Here is a 20,293-nt window from a genome sequence, read left to right as displayed (position 1 = left end):
TTAATTTTCTTTATTTTTAACGTTTTTGGTGTTAACTTTCTTAATGGATAAATTAATCTATAAAAATGTGTGTGTGTGTGTGTGTGTGTTTCTTAAATAGACTCCTGTTGCCATAGACTGGCTACCTAAGAATCGCCTGGGGAGCCTTTTACGTAGCCCGACTCCTGGGTTCCGATCACAGAGAGTTGGGGCTCAGGCTGATGGGGTGCAGCCTGGGAGTCTGTATTGTCAAGAGGGCTTCACCAGTTCCTCAAAAAAAACAAACATAGAATTACCATATGATCCAGCAATTCTGCTCCTAGGCATATACCCAAAACAATTGAAAGCAGGGACTCAGATATTCAGAGCAGCAGTATTCACGATAGCCAAAAGGTGGAAACCACCCAAGTATCCATCAACAGACGAATAAACAAAATGTGTGGTATACACATGACGGAGTATTATTCAGCCTTAAAATGGAGTGAAATCTGACACATGCTACAACATGGATGTACCTTGAAGGCATCATGCTAAGTGAAATCAGCCAGTCACAAAAGGGCACATCTTGTACGATGTCACTCGTGAGGTCCCTAGAGTAGTCAAATCAGAGAGACAGAAAGTAGAAAGGTGGTTGCCAGGGGTAGAGGGGAGTGGAAGCTGGTGTTTGATGGGTACAGAGTTTCCATTTGGGATGATGAAGAAGTTCTGGAGGTGGACGGTCGTGACGGTTGCACAGCAATGTGAATGTGCTTAATGCCACTGAATTGCATACCTACAAATGGTTAAAATGGTACATTTTCTGTTATGTATATTTTACCACACACACACAAGTGCTTAATCCCAGCCAGATCTGGGAACAAATAGTGTGGGAATCAATGGGGGCACAGGGGGTGCAGACTGGATGAGTTCTAATGGCCCTTTTAGGCCTCGGAGCCGGAGCTGATGGGGATGGGAGCATCGGACTTGGCTGATTTCTTGAGATGGCGGCCCTTCCCTGGGGGATGCACATAACTAACCTTTACAGGGGCCGGGCCAGCTGCCGACTGGAGGCCGCTTGTCCTGTCCACAGGGGCAGCCGCTGCCCAGCTCTAGCTGATCCTTGCCATGTGGGGTGTCTGGTTATGGAAGAGAAGTCCCAAATCTGGATTCATATGTAACATCTCCATGTTTAAATCTTGACACCGGGTTCAATGAACACGCAAACAAACCAACAAGCCACATGTGGGTCCAACAGAGCAGCACTTCAGGCCTCGGGCCTGGGGTGGCGTCTTTTCTCAGTGGCTTGGGCCTCAGCTGGAGAGATTCAAGTTCTGTTTCCTCCTACCGGATGCCGTATCACTTCTGAGGTCCGATGCCAGCTTCCTCTTTGATACTTGGGAGTTTCCTTTGCTTTCGGTGCTCCCGAAAGGGAGCTTTATAGACAGAAGGGTGAGCGTGAATGCCTCGAGTCTGGATTCTGCTCAGGCTGGGGTCTTGGCCCTGCCACTTGTGAGCTGTGGGGCTATAGGTGACTTGCTTCTTTCTTCCCTGTGCCTCAGTTTCCTTGTCTGTCAAGTGGGAATAGTAATAGTTCTGACTGGGAGAGTTAGAAGCGGGGACCAGGGCAGGGCCAGCAGAAGGGCTCTGAGGTGTGTGCGGACGTGTGATGGTGTGTTGGTGCCGGCTGGAGCAAAGAACATAGTGGAGTTGGACAGGCCATCAGCTGGTGAGTTATGCAACATCGGACGTCTGTTTCTACATCGTGATATGCCCAGTGATTTCCTCCTCCACGAGTCATTCTGAGGATTAAGTAAGATAATGTTCAAACAGTGTCTGGCCACAGCATGAGCCCCATACACGTTTGTTTCGTTCCTTGGAGGCTGGGGCCTTTGACCTTTGTGGAGGCTTGAGCAGAGGGGGCTGGGGCTGGTTGGCTGGGCTGAAGACAGAACAAGCAGAGAGCTGGGGAATGGACCGTGTCCTGCTCCTGTGCCGTCAGCTCCCTCCCCTCCTTCCTGGCCCCCCCGGGTGGGGGTCCTGGTCCCATCCTCAGAAGCCCACCCACTTGCTGTTCAGGAAGGTGGCCTCAGCTTTGCAGGGCAGTTGGATGAGTTAGGAATCTCCCTTTATTGAGACCAGCTCTGTGCCAGCGCCGGCACGTGCTGGGCCGGGGGCGGGCCCAGAGCCGAGCTCCTCCGGGTGTCCCTGGGTTGACTGGCTGAAGAAAGGGGGCTTGCCCTGCCCAGACCCTCCCTGGGGGTCAGAGGCTGGAGGGAGCAGCCCAGGGTGCTGAGGGCCTGGCCAAGATCTGGCATCTCTTTAACTGGCCCCAAACTTGGCAGGTACTTGAGGTGGTGATCACGTGAAAGGGGATAAGAAGCCCTTGAAATTCCGAGACGCTGAGGGGCCTAAAGGACTATGTGACCTTTGGTGAGTCACTGACCAGTGGAATTTAAGGGCCACTCTGGGGGCAGTGGGCAGACAATGGCATCTCAGGTTCTTGGCGGGGTCCTCGCCACGTGACACAGAGGTGCCTCCAGGTCCAAGTTCCAAATGCTGGTGGGCTCAAGGGACACGTAGGCTGGAGCCGGCCCCCCCTTGCCGTTTGCACACCTGAGCGTTCTGACATCTGTCCACGGATAAGGTGTGGCAGGGATGATGGGAACACCTGTGTGTGCACCTTAGGCAGCTCCGTGTGTTCATTGCATGTACGTGTTCATTGTGTTTGTTACATGTGTGTTCATTGTGTTTGTATGTCTATCATGTGTGCATATCCATTGCGTGTGTGTCCCTAGCGTGGGCGTGTTCATTACATGTGCGCACTGGGCAGGATGCGAGACCTGACGGGGTCCTTCAGGGGTCCTTCTAGCCTTGAGAAATGCATCCCCTGAGACCCTGGGGTCCATGAGGCGGGAAAAGAAGGGGGCACCCAGGACAAGTGGGAGTTGAAGTCCTTGTCCCCGACATCTGGCCTCCCGCTGGGGATGGGGCCCCCCCCCCAGGAAACAAGAGGATAAAATGAGGTGGTGAGGGGGCCGCAGTCCGCCCGCTTGTGAATCCATTTCACCAGGATTTCCCAGGCCGACAGGCCTGGCCCCTGCCGTCGGAAGGTTGTGGTCGAGTCTGGGGCGAATACCAGGCACCCAGCAGGGCTGCACAGCCGTGGGAGACGCCGAGGAAGAACAGGACGCCCGGTGTGGGTGCAGGCGTGGAGGATGGGAGGGACCGCTGCTGCTGGTGGTGGCGGGGGCCCAGGCCCGAGTGAGCCTGCAGGAAGAACACACAGGCTTGATGCCGGCTGGGGAGGGCGCGTGTCCCTGTCTCCCAGCCAGGAAGCTGTCTGTGCACAGACTCACTGGGCTGGGACACAGGCTCTGGAGCCTTGGACAACACAAGCATCAGCTCCCCATCTTTCTCCCCCATCTCTGCAGGGGGCGGAGGAAAGCGCAAAGGGAAAAGCAAGAAGTGGAAGGAAATCCTGAAGTTCCCTCACATTAGCCAGTGTGAAGACCTCCGAAGGACCATAGGTAAGCTGTCCTGCCTCGAGGGGGCGCGGGGAGGGACCGGGAGGGGAGCAAGGGGCCCGTTAACCGGAACCGTCTGAACGGTGAGTCAGGTACAAATCGATTAATGCAGTAAAGTGATGCCAGGTAGGCGCTCCAAGCTGATGTCTTTGCTAATTGATAGAAAGATGCAACCAACATTCGTCGAGTATTTGGTGTGTGCCGGGTAAGATTATCTCCCAATACCCTTTGAGGCTGTTATTTTACTCCACTTTTCAGCTGGGGAAACCAAGGCACAGAGAGATTCTGTAATTGGACCGAAGTTGCACAGCTTGTGGGAGGGCGGTGGAGGTGGGCCACACCTGGCCCTGAGCCCCCCCTCCTAGCTTTCCGCCCTTCCTTCCTGGGGCCTGTGGGTCCTGCCCTCAGGAAGCAGCCCCAGGCTTTGGGAGCTGAGGCGGGGTGGTGAGCCCCTGGGCTCTCCTTCCCTGCTGCCGGGGATGTGGGTTCTCATCCAGGAGCTGCCCTGCTCAGTACACAGCCCTGTCGTCTTTATTCAGCACCCTCACGGCCAGGCAGCTCCAAGAGCAGAGGGCGCTTGTCTCCCGAGGGGCTGGCACAGCCAAATGCGCAAGGGCGGTCTGTCCCCGGCCCCGCTCCCAACACGGCTGTGGTGAGGAGGCTGGGGGACTGGACGAGGACTCTCTGTGCTGGTGGGAGCCCTGGCCCTCCTCCCCTCTGTGCCCAGGGTGGGGCTCTCCCGCTTGCTGCGTGAAGGCGTCTTCTCTGCTCCTGACTGCTAGAGGTCACGGCTGTGCCATACTGTGCTTGTTATACTCAGATCCTCTGAGCGTGCATATAGGATGCTTCTGTCACTCAGAACTCTGCAGGCCCAGCTGCTCTTGGGACTCCTGCCCGGGGCACTGGGTGAACTGCCCTGCGCCTGCTGTGGAACATGAGGCCACTCGTGGCCGTTTAGCTTTTCTGGATGGCTTCTCCGCGTGGCCTGGCCTCCACCAGGTGGGACTCACATGCCGTCCCAGGCCTGCTCAGTCCTCTCGCCGGGCGCCCCCCTCCAGATCCTTCCGTTGTGCTGTGACGGCAGGTGACCTGTTCTCTCTGTGCGCCCCACATGCCCAGCACGGAGGAGGAGCTCCCTTAATTGGTGTTAATGAAGTGGAAGGAAGCCACGTGCATCCCACGAAGGCAGCTGTGAGCAGGGGAGAAGTAGGGTGCTAAGTGGTGGGGAAATGACCTCAGACCCACCTTCCGTCCTTAAAACCTCAGGTCGGAGTCCCCACGGTGTTCTTGGGGCTGAGAGTGCAGTTGGCCTAAGAGATCAGGGCCTCTGGGTCCAGGCAGACTCGGGTTCAAACCCCACCCGCTCTCCAGCCACCTGACAAGCTACTTAATCTTGCTGAGCCTCAGTTTCCTCAGCTGAAAACAGTGCTCATGAACCCAGTCCACTGAGACCAGGTGTGTGAAGGGCTTCGCTGGAGCCCAGGACCACGCCCCTTAGCACTTGACTTTCTTCCTGGAATGCACAACAGCTCCCACTCTGCTGGGCCACTCTTGTGTTGGGGGTGCCCACATTTACCCTTGATCTGGAGGTACGTGGGGCAGTGGGGGGAGAGAAGATGGGCTCTTCTTCTGGGGCTGGGAGGATGTCGGGGAGGGTTTTGACACTGACAACTCACAAGTAGCCTTCAGAGAGGGGAGAGGAAGGAGAGTCCCTGGAATCTGCCACCACCCTCCCGGGGCCATCTGGTTCTTTAGGCCTGGAGAGAGTAGGGCCTAGGGGTGGGGAGGGGTGGGGACCTCAGATGCCATGGTCTCCGCACACCCCTGGGGAACCAGACCCTCTTCTCCATCCTCTTCGTCCAGGGCAAGCAAGTTCACCAGCTACCACATGCCTTTCCTGGATGCTGAGCCCAGCTTTTTCTCAACAGGCCCAGGAATGGCTCCCAGTCAACCTCGGAGCCATAGGGCTGATCCAAGAGACCCTTCTGAGGTGTTGATTTGGAAGAGAGAACTTGAAATAGGAGGAAAGGACCCTCCAAAGTGGGGAGCTGTGTAGAGAGGCAGGGTAACTGCGTGAGGGCCAGTATCACCTGGGAGGGGCCCAGCAGGTGGAGCCCATTTGCTTCTCTGCCTTTGGGTTAACTGCCTGCAGGTGGTGGTGTCTGGAATGGTCCTCAGGGCCCAGCCAGCTCTGAAGGCCACCTCCTCAGAGAATTTAAATGAGCTCCTGGCCAGGGTCTTTCAAAGCATCCTGCCCTTTCGTCAGGGCACCTCCCACCTCCCCACCTCCCACCCCCAGTTATTATTGGATGTCTGTTTGTCCCTCAAGTGCGAAAGTCTCCTCGAGAAGGATCTTTTCAATTCACCACCATGTGCCTGGTGCCTGCTTGCAGGAGGAGCACAATAGTTGGATGAACGAGTGAAGGAAAGAATGAATGAAGTGGTGTGAAGGAGTGAACACTTGAGTTTCTGCAGTGTTTTAAATAAATGGAAGAGTGTTGAGAGTCATATGAGGAACATTTGTGTACCTGCCACCTGGATTAAAGAAATGTTAATATTTTGCTATATTTGCTTCGTGTCTCTTGAAAATGGAAAACACAAACGTCAACTATAGGACTTCCAGTTCCAGACAACATGGAGCAGATGCGTTGTTTCCTATCCCCACCCCCACCACGGGCAGTCCAGAGCTCTGGACATCACATATGAAAAAATATAAGAAGATTCCTAAAGGGACTTCTCTGGTGGCACAGTGGTTAAGAATCCACCTGCCAATGCAGGGGACACGGGTTCGAGCTCTGGTCCGGGAAGATCACACATGCTGCGGAGCAACTAAGCCCGTGAGCCACAACTACTGAGCCCTCGTGTAACAACTACTGAAGCCCGCGTGCCTAGAGCCCATGCTCTGCAACAAGGAGAAGCCACCGCAGTGAGAAGCCGGCGCACCGCAACAAAGAGTAGCCCCCGCTCGCCGCAACTAGAGAAAAGCCCGTGCACAGCAACGAAGACCCAACACGGCCAAAAATAAATAAATAAATAAAATAAAAACAAAACAAGCATTTAAAAAAAAAAAAAAGAAGATTCCTAAAAATGGAGGAAGAGGCAGACTGGCTGGGACCTCAGGATGTGAGGAGTGATGTGCCAGTGAGCTCCTGGCTTTTCTTTTTTGCCTCCCTTAAATTCCAGGGACCAGGTGCTGGAGAAACTCACTACCTGGAGATGCCAATGGGTGCAACAGAAAAGACACCCCCCGCCAAAAAAAAATCCTGTTCTCTCTAGCCAGCGGCCTGGGAAAAGGACAGCTGAGCTGAGCTGGCCCCTCCAGAACGGTCACACTTCGGCCACAGTTCACTTCAGCAACATGGACGCCTCACTGTCTACCTTTCTTTTCACCTATCCTAGTGCCAGACTCAGAGACCCAGGGCTCCCTCCCTCTCCACGTCTCTCCTCTCTGACACACAGATCCTGATACTTGGAGGTGGGCGAGTTCTGCCGAGGTTCAGTCCCCGACACCAACTCTCAGTGCCCCCCACTCTAACCCTGCTCCCCGTGGGGCCTCCAGGCATTGCCCCAGAAGTGCCCCAAATGCCCCTCACCTTCCAGTTGGCCTGGCTGCACCCTCTTCACTTCCGGTATGGGGGACCCCCTGGAGCCTAGGATTCGCCTCTGAGCTTTTCTCTGTCTGTGGATTCCACCCCATGGGCCCCATCCCCATCTGTCCATCAAGGTCCATAAACGGGCCTCTTGTCAGGGTCCACTCCCCTGGGAGGGTGAGAGAAACGTGCACGCTGGCGTGTGAAAATGAATTCTTCTGTTCTCCTAGAGGGATTGAAAAGACTCTGTGTATGAGTGCAGTGTGAAGAGAGGCCGGGAAAACAGGAAGGCCGCCATAAACCGAGGGGCTGCAGCTCGCGGCGACCGGCCCCAGGGCTCGGGCCTTCCTGCGTGTTTACAGTCCGTCGCCCTGGTGTTTGCCCAGCCTCTGCTGGGGTCCTGCTGGAAGGCCTTCTTAAATAAAAATCTCATTTCTTTTCTAGACCAATATACAAACCAAACAGTGGCAAATGCCGCATTTATTTTTCTTGTGGACACATGAGCTCACTTTCTGAAGCTCTTTGGGAGGATGTCCCAGAGCAGGCTTTGGGCCAGGGTGATGAGGCCCTTATGGGCCCAGAGGGCCACGTGGGAAGGCTCTCCATCAGAGGGGAGGACGGAGACCACAAGGACCCCGTTGACTGGCCGGAACAGTGGTCTGTTAAAGCCACACCCTCTCTCGCCCCCAGCACTGCCCTGACAACCACAGGCCATCTCCCCCAGCAGCCAGGGGGATTCTGAGAAATGAAAACGGCACCCCTTGGATCCCCTGCTGAAACTGCTGCAGCAGCTGCTCCCACCTGTAATAAAAGACAAACTTCTCACCGTGGCTTATGGGCTCTTTGGTCGTTGCGTGAAGCCTAGGGATCCCTTCTCAGAATAACGCTTTTACATACAGAAAATAAAATACGCAGGGTTGCAAAGGAAACCAGTTCTTTTCAAATAGTTATTAGATACTTTAAAATTTTATGATCTTGAAGTATATGTGCTTTTTTTTTTTTTGCGGTACGCGGACCTCTCACTGTTGTGGCCTCTCCCCTTGCGGAGCACAGGCTCCGGACGCGCAGGCTCAGCGGCCATGGCTCACGGGCCCAGCCGCTCCACGGCATGTGGGATCCTCCCGGACCAGGGCACGAACCCGTGTCCCCTGCATCGGCAGGTGGACTCTCAACCACTGCGGCACCAGGGAAACCCATATGTGCTTTTTTTGTTAGTACTTTAATTAAAGGCCCAGCAGCTGGTCTAATAGCTACTGTAATTTTGAATTAGTGAGGAGTGTAAGTGATATTTCCAGATATCTGCAATGACGGTGATATGAATGGGTCTGAGATTTCTGTCGTTGACAAGTCCCAGGCACTGCTAACATTACTGTGGGTTGTTGTCAACATGTGTGACTCAATGAAGTGTTCGTTTCCAGTTAGAGGCTGGTGAAGAGAGAGATGACATTTTTCTCCGTCCAAGTTCACAGACCCCCCGAATCCTATCCACGGACCTCTTGACAATGCCCTTCCTACCCTGTCCTATGTGAGCCGGCCCTCGCCTTTGTCTCAGTCACTCCCTCCTCCTCCATTCACTTTGCTGTGCTGGTTGCCCTTTTGTCCCTTGACTACCCCAAGCTTGTCTGTAGCCTGGAGACTTTGCCCCTGCTGTCCTCTGTCTGGAATGCTCTTCCCCACACTTCTTCTAGGGGGCCTTTAGGTCTCCGTTCAGATATCACCTCCATAGAAAAGCCTTCCCAACCAGCCTTTAGAAAGGAACTGTACTTGCCCTCTAATTGCTGTCTTTCACACTGTGCTGTTTATTAATGTTCTTGGCCTGCACCCCCAGCTGCAGTCATCCTTTGTTTAGTTGTTGACCTGTATATTTTCTCTCTTCCTTACTGGACTGGATGTCCCATAACGATACTGACTGTGCCTTGTGTGGGTCACCACTAGAACAGTGCCTGGCACACAATAGGGGTTCACTAAATGTTGGGAGAGTGAATGAAGGAATGAATGAAGTGAAATATTGGAAATGAGGGCTCTGTTTAAAAATTCTGTGACATATGCTTGCCATACCCACATTTAATTTAGCCAGTGGTTTAAAGTCATAAAAGTTCAGACTTAGGAGGCACCTTGGAAAGCATCTGCTTTAAGTCTCCCTTCCCCCACTCCCTACTAGATAGATGAGCAAGTCAGAGGGGCAGGTGACCTGGTGGCTCCTGGTCCAGGCCCGTTTCCCCTGAGGCTGCAACTGGAGTAATTCTCACAGTGATGTTAGGCTTTTACAGAATTCTCGACTCAAGTAACTAGAGAGCATCTCTCTAGCCACCCATTTCAGACCTGAGTCTGAATTTCAGAGCCTGTTAGGCTCTAAGAGGAGAAGTGACCTGCCCAGGACAGTCCAGGCCCCTGGTCCTGAGCTGCAGCTCTCCACTCCCCAGCATCATATTGACTTTATAAACATTTTGGCATCAGACCCCAGCCGCTACCCACAGTAGAGAAACTCAGTAGGTACTCGGAGGGATAGACATTTCTATCTGTCTCTTTTTTCTTTCTTTTATTTTCTAAGTATGGGTAGCATGTTCATTTGCTTATTCAACAAGTGTTTACTGAGCACTTATGATATGCTGTGCACTGGGGAAAAAGGCCTGATTCCTGCCCCCTGTGCCCCGAGCTCATTCATGGCTGAACCCAAGAGACTGGCAGAAATAAAGAGGTGATAACAAATTCTGAGAAAGGTCCATGATGGAGGGACAGGTTGCCGAGCTAGAGAATAGTGTGGAGGGTCTTCCACCCGTCAGGAACTTCCCTGGAGGAAGTGACGTCACTCTGCACCTCCCAGGGCATCTCTTTGTGTGAGCTCCCTGGGGGCATGGACCACGTGCTCTCCATCTTGGGATCTCCGTCGCTGGCACAGTGAGTAGGTGGATGGATGGATGGGTGGATGATGGATGGATGAAGTGACTGAATGAATGGATGCTGCCCTCCTCCCCAGCCTGGAAACCGTAACTGGGATTGGCAGTAACGAGTATTAAGACAGAGAGTCCTTGTCACATGTATCTACTTCCAGTGTGAGCCCCAGATATGAGTAACTGATTTTAGACAGTCCTGGAGGGGAGCAGACAGGTCATGAGAGAAGGAGGGTTCTTTGATATCTGCTTGATGAAGCATCAAATAATGGCATTCGTTAGTAAGCTAATTGTAAGATAATTAGAGTGTCCGAATCAAAGAAGTTCTCAGAATGACCAAAACTTGGAAGGCTGGAACGTCATTGTGAAGATAAAAGATTGTTGAGGTCTGCAAATATTTCTCAGTGACGCAGAAAATTCTGTTGGGCAAAAAGTGTGGCATTTTTATTTATTTAGCTCAGGCTCATTGCATGCTTTTTTCTTTCATTAAAAAAAAAAGAGTATGAGTGAAAGAGTTGATTATTCCACTGTTTGGCGGTATTTCTGTAGGAACTGTCCAAAAGCTATATAATAAATCAAGGCCCCTCCCCACCCCCTGGTGAGGCTGACATTTACCAGGAGGCTGTTCGCAGAAAGTAGCCGCCGCGGTGCCCTGTACACTCACCGACGGACGGGACGGGAGAGATTTCATTTGCCTTGTGGGACAGCGTCTTGCCAAAGTCTTAACTCTTTCCAGGAGCAGAAGCTCTAGGCTGTGGGGGATTCCTGGAAGAAAATGGAGACTTTTAACCTTAAAGAAGAAAAAACAGAATACTGTAATAATGTGAAGATGCCTTGAACTAGCCTAGTTTTGACTATTCACCCAGCATTGCTCATGGTCTTTAAACAAGAAGTCAGCCTACAAATATTTGTTGAGCTCCTGCTGGGTGCTGGGCATTGTTGCAGGCCCAGGAGCTGTACCACTGGCCACAGAAGCAGGGTCGTCTTGTGGAAAGTCACTGGCATTAAGGTCAAATGGTGGCTCTGCTGCTCCCAGACGTGTGACATGGGGCAGGTTGCTTCATTTCTCTGGGTTGTCGTCTCTTTGTCTATCAAATGGGAGACACTATTACCAACCTGGTAGAACCGTTGGGAGGGCCAGCAGAGTGCCTAGAAGAAGCCATCCTTGTCACCATCGTCATCATGGTGCTAGTGGTACGTGGCAAAGGCTGAAGGCCCTTGGGGGCGGGCTTTAGAGTTTCCCAAAGAAGCCTAATTGGCTGCAAACGATGAATGAGGTTAGCTGCTTCTGCACTGACATCTCGTGGGTCCAGTGCCCCAGGGACTCCAGCCTTGGGATCCTTTGAATCCTACCCTTCCTTGAGCCCCTGCCTCTGGCCTCCCCTTCCTGGAGGCCACCCTGATATCCCTGCAACCCTCAGCCCTCCTTCTTCCCCTCAGCCCCACAGCACACCTGTGGAAGCCGATGGCGTCACACTGTGCCCAGATCCCTGGCCTTGTAGGTTTCTTTGCAGGGACATATGGAAGGTTGCACCCCAGAGCCCTAATAAAGGTTACCCCTGGGGAAGGCATAGAAGTCAGAGGAGATACTAGCTTTATCTGTAAGGTGATTTTTTTTTTTTAAGGAGAATGAATTGGCGAGTTATTTGTGTAAGTGAAAGTTGAATGAATAAATACGGGATTTGCTGCCTGGTTCCACAGTGGGGCAGTGGGATTGGTGACACCATTGCCCTCTTTCCTAGTTGATTTTGGGTCCCCTGATGAGTCTGTGGTCTCCAAGAAGATGGTCAGAGTCTCTCCGTCTTTGCAGATCTAGCAGGACTGTGGCTGTGTGGCTCCTGCCCGGTTCTGCTGGGATGCTGGCAGGCAGGAGCCACCCTGTTGCCTTCAGCAGGTAGGGTCTCAGGGCCTTCAATCCTGCAAGGCTTTGGAGGAAACCCAAGCCTGGATCAGCTCAGCCTGGCCCTGGACCCCATCCCTGGAGTCTCCAGCCTCCTCCTGGGCTGCTCAGCTCTGTGCTCTGACTCTCAGGGTCCCCCTCATCCAGCCCACGGTGGTCTCCTGCCTGCACATCGTCGATGTCCACTGAGTGGAATGGGCAGCCGGGGTCCTTTCCCAGAGATGTGACAGGGGCTAGTCCATGCCGTGCTGCCAACAGCCTCCTTTTCTGCTCGTCCCTGTTCAAGGGCTACAGGTTCCCTGGCATTGCCAGGCACGCATCAGGGTCTGGAAAGGAGTATGGGCTCCTGGGACAGGTCTCACCCCACCCAAGGGTCTGCATGACCCGGTCCCCTTCAGGCCTGCCAGGCTGGCACACAAGCTCTTGGTTTCATCGCCAGGTAAGCCGAGTCTTTCTACAGACGTCATTCTCGTCCTTGGGGTGATAAGGGCACGTCATGTATGTCGTTCTGACACTTGCCATGCTCCGATAAGGCACAGCATCTGCTTGTCCTTGGAGGGCAAGATAAATTTAGATGTGGCGGATTTAGAACATCAGGTGACCTGTTTGCAGCTGCAGCTCTTACGAGGGGGAGAGGGTGGCCTGGCTAGTTTGCTGGGTGTTAGTCTCACCTCTACACCAAGATGAACAGCCACTGGAAGGCAAGGGCTGGATCCTTGGTGCCCAGCCTGGGCTTGGGTGCAAGCAATATGCTCAGTGATCCTAGCTGGTGGGTTTTGTGTTTGGAGATCCTTAGAATGGAGCACTGATAGGGATTTTACAGATGATCTGAGATTGTGGTTTTCAAAGGCTGCCCTGCAGGAAGCATGAGAGATCCAGAGCAGACTTCTATCTGAACAGGGTTTCTTTTTACCTTTTATATTTGGTAAGATTTTATTCCAGAGTGAAAACCAAGTTTGAAACCCACTGCTTTAGGCCAGGTCTCCCATTTTCCAGGTAAGTAAACTTAGTCCCAGAGAGACAAGTGACATGCCAAGGTCTCCCTGTGACCTGACTCCAAGGCAGGCTTTCCCTCACTGTGTTAGTCGACTCAGGCTGCCAGAGCAAAATGCCACAGACATTTATGGGGGCTTAAACAACAGAAGTTTATTGTCTCACAATTCTAGAAGCTGGAGGTCTAAGATTAAGGTGTCGACAGTATTGTTTCCTTCTGAGCCCACGAGGGAGACTCTGCTCCAGGGTTTCCTCCTTGCTTCTCATGGTTGTTGGCAATTTTCAACATTCCTTGGCTTGTAGAAGCATCACCCTAATCTCATCTTCACCTTAACATGGCATTCTTGTTCGTGTCTGTGTCTGTGTCTGTCCAGATTTCCCCGTTTTATAAGGGCACCAATTATATTGGTGTCATATTGGACTAGGATTTACCGTAATGACCTGATTTTAACTCAGTTACCTCTGCAAAGACCCTATTTTCAAATAAGATCACATTCTGAAGTACTAGGGGTTAGGACTCCAACATGTCTTCTTTGGGGGTCACAATCCAACCCCTAGTACCACCTTCTCACTTGGTCTCTGGAGTTCAAGTTCAAGGGGCTAGAGGATTCCAAATCTGACCAAGTCTGAGGGTGGATCCTTCCCTCCTTCCTGACCCCAGCTTGGGGTTAACCCCTGCAGGCTCAGGCTGACTTCTTCCCACAGGCCACAGGAATGTCTACAAGACAATTCACTGCTTTCCAAACCATGCTGCGTGGTGCTTTTTTGTTCCCTCTTTTTTTTATTGTTGCTGTTATTGTTCAAGTAATTGTAATTGGTAAATTACTTTGCTAAAAAACATAAGAAAGGCCACTCATAATTTTACCACTCAGCTATAGCTAGTTAATACTTTCATGTAATTCCTTCTAGCTTTTTTTTCCCTGTGTACATACCATGGTTTTGTTTCTTAATCTTTTTCTTAATATAATTTCAAAAATATTTTCCCACGTCATTAAAAACCTCCATAAACGTGATTTATGTTTTTCCACTTGGCGCATATTTATTGAGTGTCAGGCAGTGGGGATACATCAGTGAACAAAACACAAAATTCCTGTTCTCCTGGGCCATCCAGAGGGGTGAGTGTCTACACCAGTGGACAGTGGGGAACTAGCCTATTGCCTTCCTCCCAGCATTGGTCCAGGCCCCCGATCTTTCCCCACCTGTGGCTTATTTATTTCCTGAGGGCGGATTCTTCCTTTAAGTTATCTTGAAAATAAGCCCTTTGGGGACTTCCCTGGTGGTCCAGTGGTTAAGACTCCGCTCTCCCAATGCAGGGGGCACAGGTTTGATCCCTGGTGAGGGAACTAGATCCTGCATGCCACAACTAAAAGAGCCTGCATGATGCAACTGAAGATCCCGTATGCCACAATTAAGACCCGCTGAAGCCAAATAAATAAATAAATTTTTAAAAAAAGAAAGGAAGAAAAGAAAAGAAGCCCTCTCCCATTAGCCTCCAATGAACCTGATTTTTCAAGGCTTCCTATCTGTCCCATGTATATATTGTACTTTTGGGGTATTTTCCCTCTAGTTTTTGCCATTACAGTTAGCATTCAGATGAGCATCTTTGTACTTCATTGTGATATTGCTCAGAGGTGAGAAAGCCCACACTGTCTTTTTTTAAATTTATTAATTTATTTTTGGCTGCGTGGGGTCTTTATTGCTGCGCGTGGGCTTTCTCTAGTTGCAACGAGCGGGGGCTACTTTTCGTTGTGGTGTGCGGGCTTCCCATTGCAGTGGCTTCTCTTGTTGTGGAGCACAGGCTCTAGGTGCACAGGCTTCAGTAGTTGTGGCATGCAGGCTCAGTAGTTGTGGCTCTCAGGCTCTAGAGCGCAGGCTCAGTAGTTGTGGCACACGGGCTTAGTTGCTCCGCGGTATGTGGGATCTTCCTGGACCAGGGCTCGAACCCATGTCCCCTGCATTGGCAGGCGGATTCTTAACCACTGCACCACCAGGGAAATCCTCACACTGTCTTTTTTTTTTAACCCCACATTTGTTTATTTATTTATTTTTGGCTGTGTTGGATCTTTGTTTCTGTGTGAGGGCTTTCTCTAGTTGCAGCAAGCGGAGGCCACTCTTCATCGCAGTGCGTGGGCCTCTCACTATCACGGCCTCTCTTGTTGCGGAGCACAGGCTCCAGATGCAGAGGCTCAGTAGTTGTGGCTCACGGGCCCAGTTGCTCCGCGGCATATGGGATCTTCCCAGACCAGGGCTCGAACCCGTGTCCCCTGCATTGGCAGGCGGATTCTCAACCACTGCGCCACCAGGGAAGCCCCCTCACGCTGTCTTTTTGAAAGCAGACGCATGTAGCTAAACCCGAGTAGCCTGTGCCGTGACCTCTGCCTCCCTTGCTTCCTCTGGAATGTCCTGCTTCCCGCTTGTGCTTGCGTCCGCAGATGCCATTAACCTGAAATGTGCCTCTGATGGACAAAGCCAGCGAGGTTTGGTGAGCGCCTCGGCCCCGCTTGCCAGCCCCAATTCACTGCAGTTGCAGGCATGAGAAGGGCTTTTCTGTCTGTTTTAAGGCCTGTTGCTGAAAACAGGGGAAAAACAAGCTGGTTTATGCAGCAGTGGGGACCTCAGACCAGCACAAGAGGCCAGCCGGCCCGCAGCAGGCTGAGCATGACAGTTCTGCCCCATAAAGAGACACTAGGACAACACCCCTGATGGTCTCTGCTCAGACTGTTTACAGAATTTATTTCCCAGGCTCTGTCTGTTCAGCAGCACCTTGGCAGTATTGTCCCAGCCTGTGCCTCAGTGTATTAAACACCCCTTGTTTGGAGTACCCCAGAGCTAGCACCCAAGGGAGAGTGAGAAGAAAAAAATGTGGGCGGAGGGATATTTGGGGCCAATATAAACTTTCAGATTAAAAAAAAGAGAAAAGGAACAACACCAGAAAAATGTATCCCCTAAAGGGCTCCTGTGGGCATGAGCTCCTACTGACTTCTCTCTGCGGCCCCTTCCAGCCAGTGTTAGGAAGGAAAGTGCAAAATCAAGAAACATGCAAATCGAGTGCGGCTTTTCATTTGTTCGTTTTTTCTGTTTCACGGTTGTGCTGTCCTTGCATTGTCTTTAAAAATGATTATGTTTTAAATTATTATTATTTTTTGGCCTCGCAGCTTGCGAGAACTTAGTTCCCTGACCAGGGGATTGAACCCGGGCCCCCTGCATTGGGAGCACGGAGTCTTACCCACTGGACCACCAGGGAGGTCCCCAGCCTTTCCTTCTTGTTTCCTCCCTTCTCCAGGCCTTTGCCCGGCACACATCCCTAACTCTGCCTGGTAATTGACTCAACCTTGGTCTTCTACCTTGCAGGTCACTTCCTCCAGGAAGCTCTCCCTGGTGACCTTACCTAGTCTGGGTTTGGTCCTCACCCTGTGGCAGTCTGATGACTAGCCTCTTCCTCCGCTTGACCACAGGGTAGAGCTTGGATCTGCCTGGCACTGTTTACCCAGCATCCAACACGAGTGTCTACCCTGCACCGTGCCCTTTTAGAATCTTAATTTTCTTTCCTTGCTGGGATACTTTTGCCTTAATCTTCCCAAATCCTGGAATGATGGCTGATGGGTCTAATTTTTCTCTATGAGTTCTTTTAAAAGGCTCTGGAAATGTGGATAGAGAATGGCTTTCACCTTGTCAGTTCTGAAGTAGCTGCTTTCATCACAAATGGTTCAGGACAGAGGTGTCCAACTATACCCCCAAGGGCAGTGACCCCGCTTTTCTCTCCCTTTCTGACTCAAGGGGCAGCATGGGAGAGTTGGAGGAAGGGGTGTGTGCTGCCAGGCCCGCTGTCACGCCAGCCCCCTCTGGTTGGTGGGCAGAGATGGACGCAGAGCGGACGCTGCTCCAGGCCTTTAGCTGAGACCAGCTTGAGGCAGGGCAAGGTGCCGAGAGTGGCTTTTTGCCAAAAGACGCCATCGTCAGGCTTGGGTGTCAGCAACTCTGCAAGTGCCTGGCAGCTGTAGGCACTGTGCATATGCCTCAGGCAGGTCAACTGGCACAAAGCTTTTGAGGGGCTAACCCAGCTCTGTCAATGTGGTACAGAGACAGCGATGAAGAGTGTGAGGGACCTGGTTTTGAGCCAGGCTCTGTTCCTTACTGGCTAGGACTTTGGGCAAGGGATGTAACTTCCCTAATCCTCAGTTTCTCTATCTGCAAAATGGGAATAGGAGTGTTGCGAGGATCACCTGGGGGCGGGTGTGGGGAGAGCTCTGCACAGGGCTGGGCTCACAGTGGGTGCCCACGGGCGGCCACTTCATCCCCTTCCTCTTCCTTATCTCACTGTTGTCAACAGTTGGTGCAGTTCAGAGCTTCGCCTCTTGGTTCCCTGAGTGGTGGTTGCCAGGTCCTGCTGGGTTTAAGTTTATCTGTTCATTCATTCATTCATTCATTCATCTGTTAAATCTTTACTCTGTGCCAGGGATCTGGGGAGCTGCCAGGTGGTAGGGAGCTGCTTTCCGGAGTGGCTTTTGGTAGCATGGACTGGGCCGTGTATTTCCTTTACGTAACCTGGATATAACCCTTTTCCCTTAGCCCTCAAATCTCTGTTTACTAACTCTCAGCAGGCCCAGAGGTTCCAGATGGTTGCCCTCCACAACTCCTTCTTTAAACGCCATCTCCTCTCACCCATCCCTCTGGCTCCAGGCAGGAGGGGTCTCAACCAGTTCAGACACATGGAGTGAGAGCCAGTTCATCCGCAAACCCCTGTCCAGCTTTCACTCTGAAGGCCCAGCGGAGGGTCCCCAGGGGGCATGTGAGGCCAGCTCCATCCCTTAAAGAGCTGTCCCTGGTTGGGGACACAGGGCAGAAAGCACACACATGGTGCTGGGTAACAGCCACGTGACTGTGGGCAGCTGTCAGATGTCTGTCCTTAGTACCAGGTGCCCAGAGGTGGGGGGAGAAGGGGGACAGAGACGTCTGTGTGGGACCGGAAGGAGCCAGCTGAGTCATGGCAGAAAGGGAAGACTTCTGGAGTCAGTGGATTCAGCATCATCCAACCAGCAAGCATTTCCTGGGCACTTACTCTGGCCAGGCATCAGGCTGCTTGCCTAACAGACACACACTCATCGAAGTATTACAGAACCCTATGGGCCAGGGGCTGTTTTCCCCGCCCCTATTTTTTTTTTTTTTTTTTTTTTGGCCACGCCGTGTGGCATGTGGGATCTTAGTTCCCCAACCAGGTATCAAACCCGTGCCCCCTGCAGTGGAAACGTGGAGTCTTAACCACTGGACCACCAGGGAAGTCCTCCTATTTTATGGATGAGGATGCAGAGATCCAGAGAGATCAATAAACTGCTCAAAGCTACAGAGCTCTGGAAGAAGCAGAGCCCACATTCAAACCTGGGCCTGCGTCAAGGCCATGCTGGCTGTGATTTCCACCATGTTGGCCATGGTTTCCCCGTGGGGGTGGGGCAGCATGGGGCACATTTGGAAGGTGGTGGTGCACTGCTTTGGCGAGCTTTGTGCAGAGAAGTCAGGAGTGAGAAGAGGCTAAGAGAGGCTGGGTGGAGCCAGAGACACCATCCATGCCTCCAGCATGGAAGGTTAGGTCTTTGTCCTGCAGGTAGTAGGGAGGCATTGAATGTCCATCTCTGACAGCCCCTGCAGCCATTCCCAGTGAGAGCAGAGAGCAAAGGGAAGCAGGCAGGGCTTCCTGGGTGACATGAGATTCATTCACTCCTCCAGGTATTTATCCTTTACCTACTGTGTGCCAGGGAGAAATGAGACAGTGTTTCTCAAGTACCCGGCCCGGGACCTGGAACGTCCCAGAAATGGCCACCACTTCTGATGGCAATACGCCGTGGCTCAGGTGATGCCACAGGGGGCAGGAGTGGCTGGGGCTTCCTCACCCGCAGCGTCAGTCTGGGAGCAGGTTTCTCTTTGTGATGCTGGGAAACGGGATGCCTTTCACATCCCCTGTGAGGTCTCCGAGCCGGCAGCTCTTCCCGCTGCCCACCTGTCTCTCCCCTTCTTTTCGGGGGTGATTTCTCGTTCCCCTGCTGTCTGTCCTCTCTCCCTCCTCCCCCGCTGGACCTTTTAGAAGGTGGCAGATGGGCAGGAATGTCACACTGGCCGTCTTTGACCGGGATGTGCCTGGGGTCCGGCTGGGAGATCACCTTGGGCATGGTCCAGGTGCGGCTTGCAGACCTGAGTCGACTGGGCGTCAGAATGTGGGTTTGGGTGCAGAGGGAGCTCTCCGCCCTTGGCAGTCCTCTGGCCTCCTCCCCTGGCCAGTCAGCCAAGAGATTCATTCCCTTGGGGCTTTTGCCGCCCTCTGTCTGTGTTTGGCTTTAACGTGAAAGGAATAGTTCTCAGCTGTGTTTGCCTGCTGCTGTGTTAACTTCCCACTCATGCCCAGCCTGCACCCCTCCTGGATTCCTGTTTCCTGCAATGACTTTACTGGGTAGAAACCTCGGAATTTCTGCCCCCAGTTGGTGGGATCTACCCCCCTCTTCTCCATCTCTTTGCTCTGACGCTCAGTCCTGAGGGCTGAGGTACAGCTGGCACCTGGCTCATCTGAGGGGAGACCAGGCTTGTGCTGTCTGTTGCCCTCCAGCTTTCTGGAAGAGTCTGCGGGGGTTCCCCCTTGTTGAGGGGCTTGTCCTCGGCCTGGCCTTTGTGACCCAGCGCTGTACTATGTGCGTGCGTGTGCGTGTGTGTCCATCACCAGACCACGTGCCCTGAAGGCAAGCTGTTGGCTGTCTTTTATCCCTTTTGCCTGAACAGATGTCAGGTGGAGTGACTCTGACCTGGAGACAACACCGGCAAGGGAAGGCAGTGGAGAGAGTTCTGGGCCAGGAGACAGAAGTTCCAAATTCTGCGTGGTTCCCACTTACCAGCCCTGTGCCTTAAGCCAATCACCCACCTCTCCAAGCCTCGGTTTTTGTTTTGTTTTCAATGAACAGGCTTTATATTTTAGAGCAGTTTTAGTCTGGTGGAAATATTGAGCAGAAAGTACAGAAGTTCCCATAGAGCCCCTGTCTAAGCCTCAGTTTTCTCACCTGTCAAATGGGGATGGACACTCACCTTGTTCTTACTGTGCTGGGGGGTTGTATAGAAACCACCCCTCCCCTTGCCCCCATTTTATGGATGACGCGGCTGAGGCTCAGAGACAATGGGCCTGTTCAGGACCACTGGCTGGGGAGTGTGAGAGCCTAACTGCAGGGGTCCAAGCAGGCAGTGAATGGGCAGGGGAGGGATGAGCTGAGTGGGACCTTCAGCTTGTAAGGCCTCCTCAGGGGGGTGGAGAGTCTCCCCAGGAGCAGCTCTGATCTCCGCTGCCTTGGTTTGCAGCAGGGAGGAAAGCGCAGTGCCTCCCAGTGGCCACCGAGCTCACACGTCCCTCCTGGGGCCCCTTCATTCATTTGTTCAGTGAGTCCTTGAGTGCTGACCAGGTGCGGT

At 52.6% G+C, this 20,293-nt stretch overlaps 1 protein-coding gene across 4 annotated transcripts in view; it reads left to right on the top strand.

Annotated features, from left to right (window-relative positions):
* The window catches only part of GRK5 (G protein-coupled receptor kinase 5), a 218,649-nt gene that overhangs the window by 101,380 nt on the left and 96,976 nt on the right, over positions 1–20,293 (top strand). For 3 of the 4 annotated variants that reach the window (XM_060098880.1, XM_060098900.1, XM_060098890.1), the window contains exon 2: positions 3,390–3,485. In XM_060098880.1, coding sequence (XP_059954863.1) covers positions 3,390–3,485 — 96 coding nt within the window. Of the gene's footprint in view, positions 1–3,389; positions 3,486–20,293 lie in introns of those variants that run through there. The other variant, XM_060098885.1, reaches the window with a different exon arrangement.

Source organism: Mesoplodon densirostris, chromosome 1 (assembly GCF_025265405.1).
Source record: "Mesoplodon densirostris isolate mMesDen1 chromosome 1, mMesDen1 primary haplotype, whole genome shotgun sequence".
NCBI classification, from domain to species: domain Eukaryota; kingdom Metazoa; phylum Chordata; class Mammalia; order Artiodactyla; family Ziphiidae; genus Mesoplodon; species Mesoplodon densirostris.
This window is presented reverse-complemented; position numbering and strand designations above follow the sequence as displayed.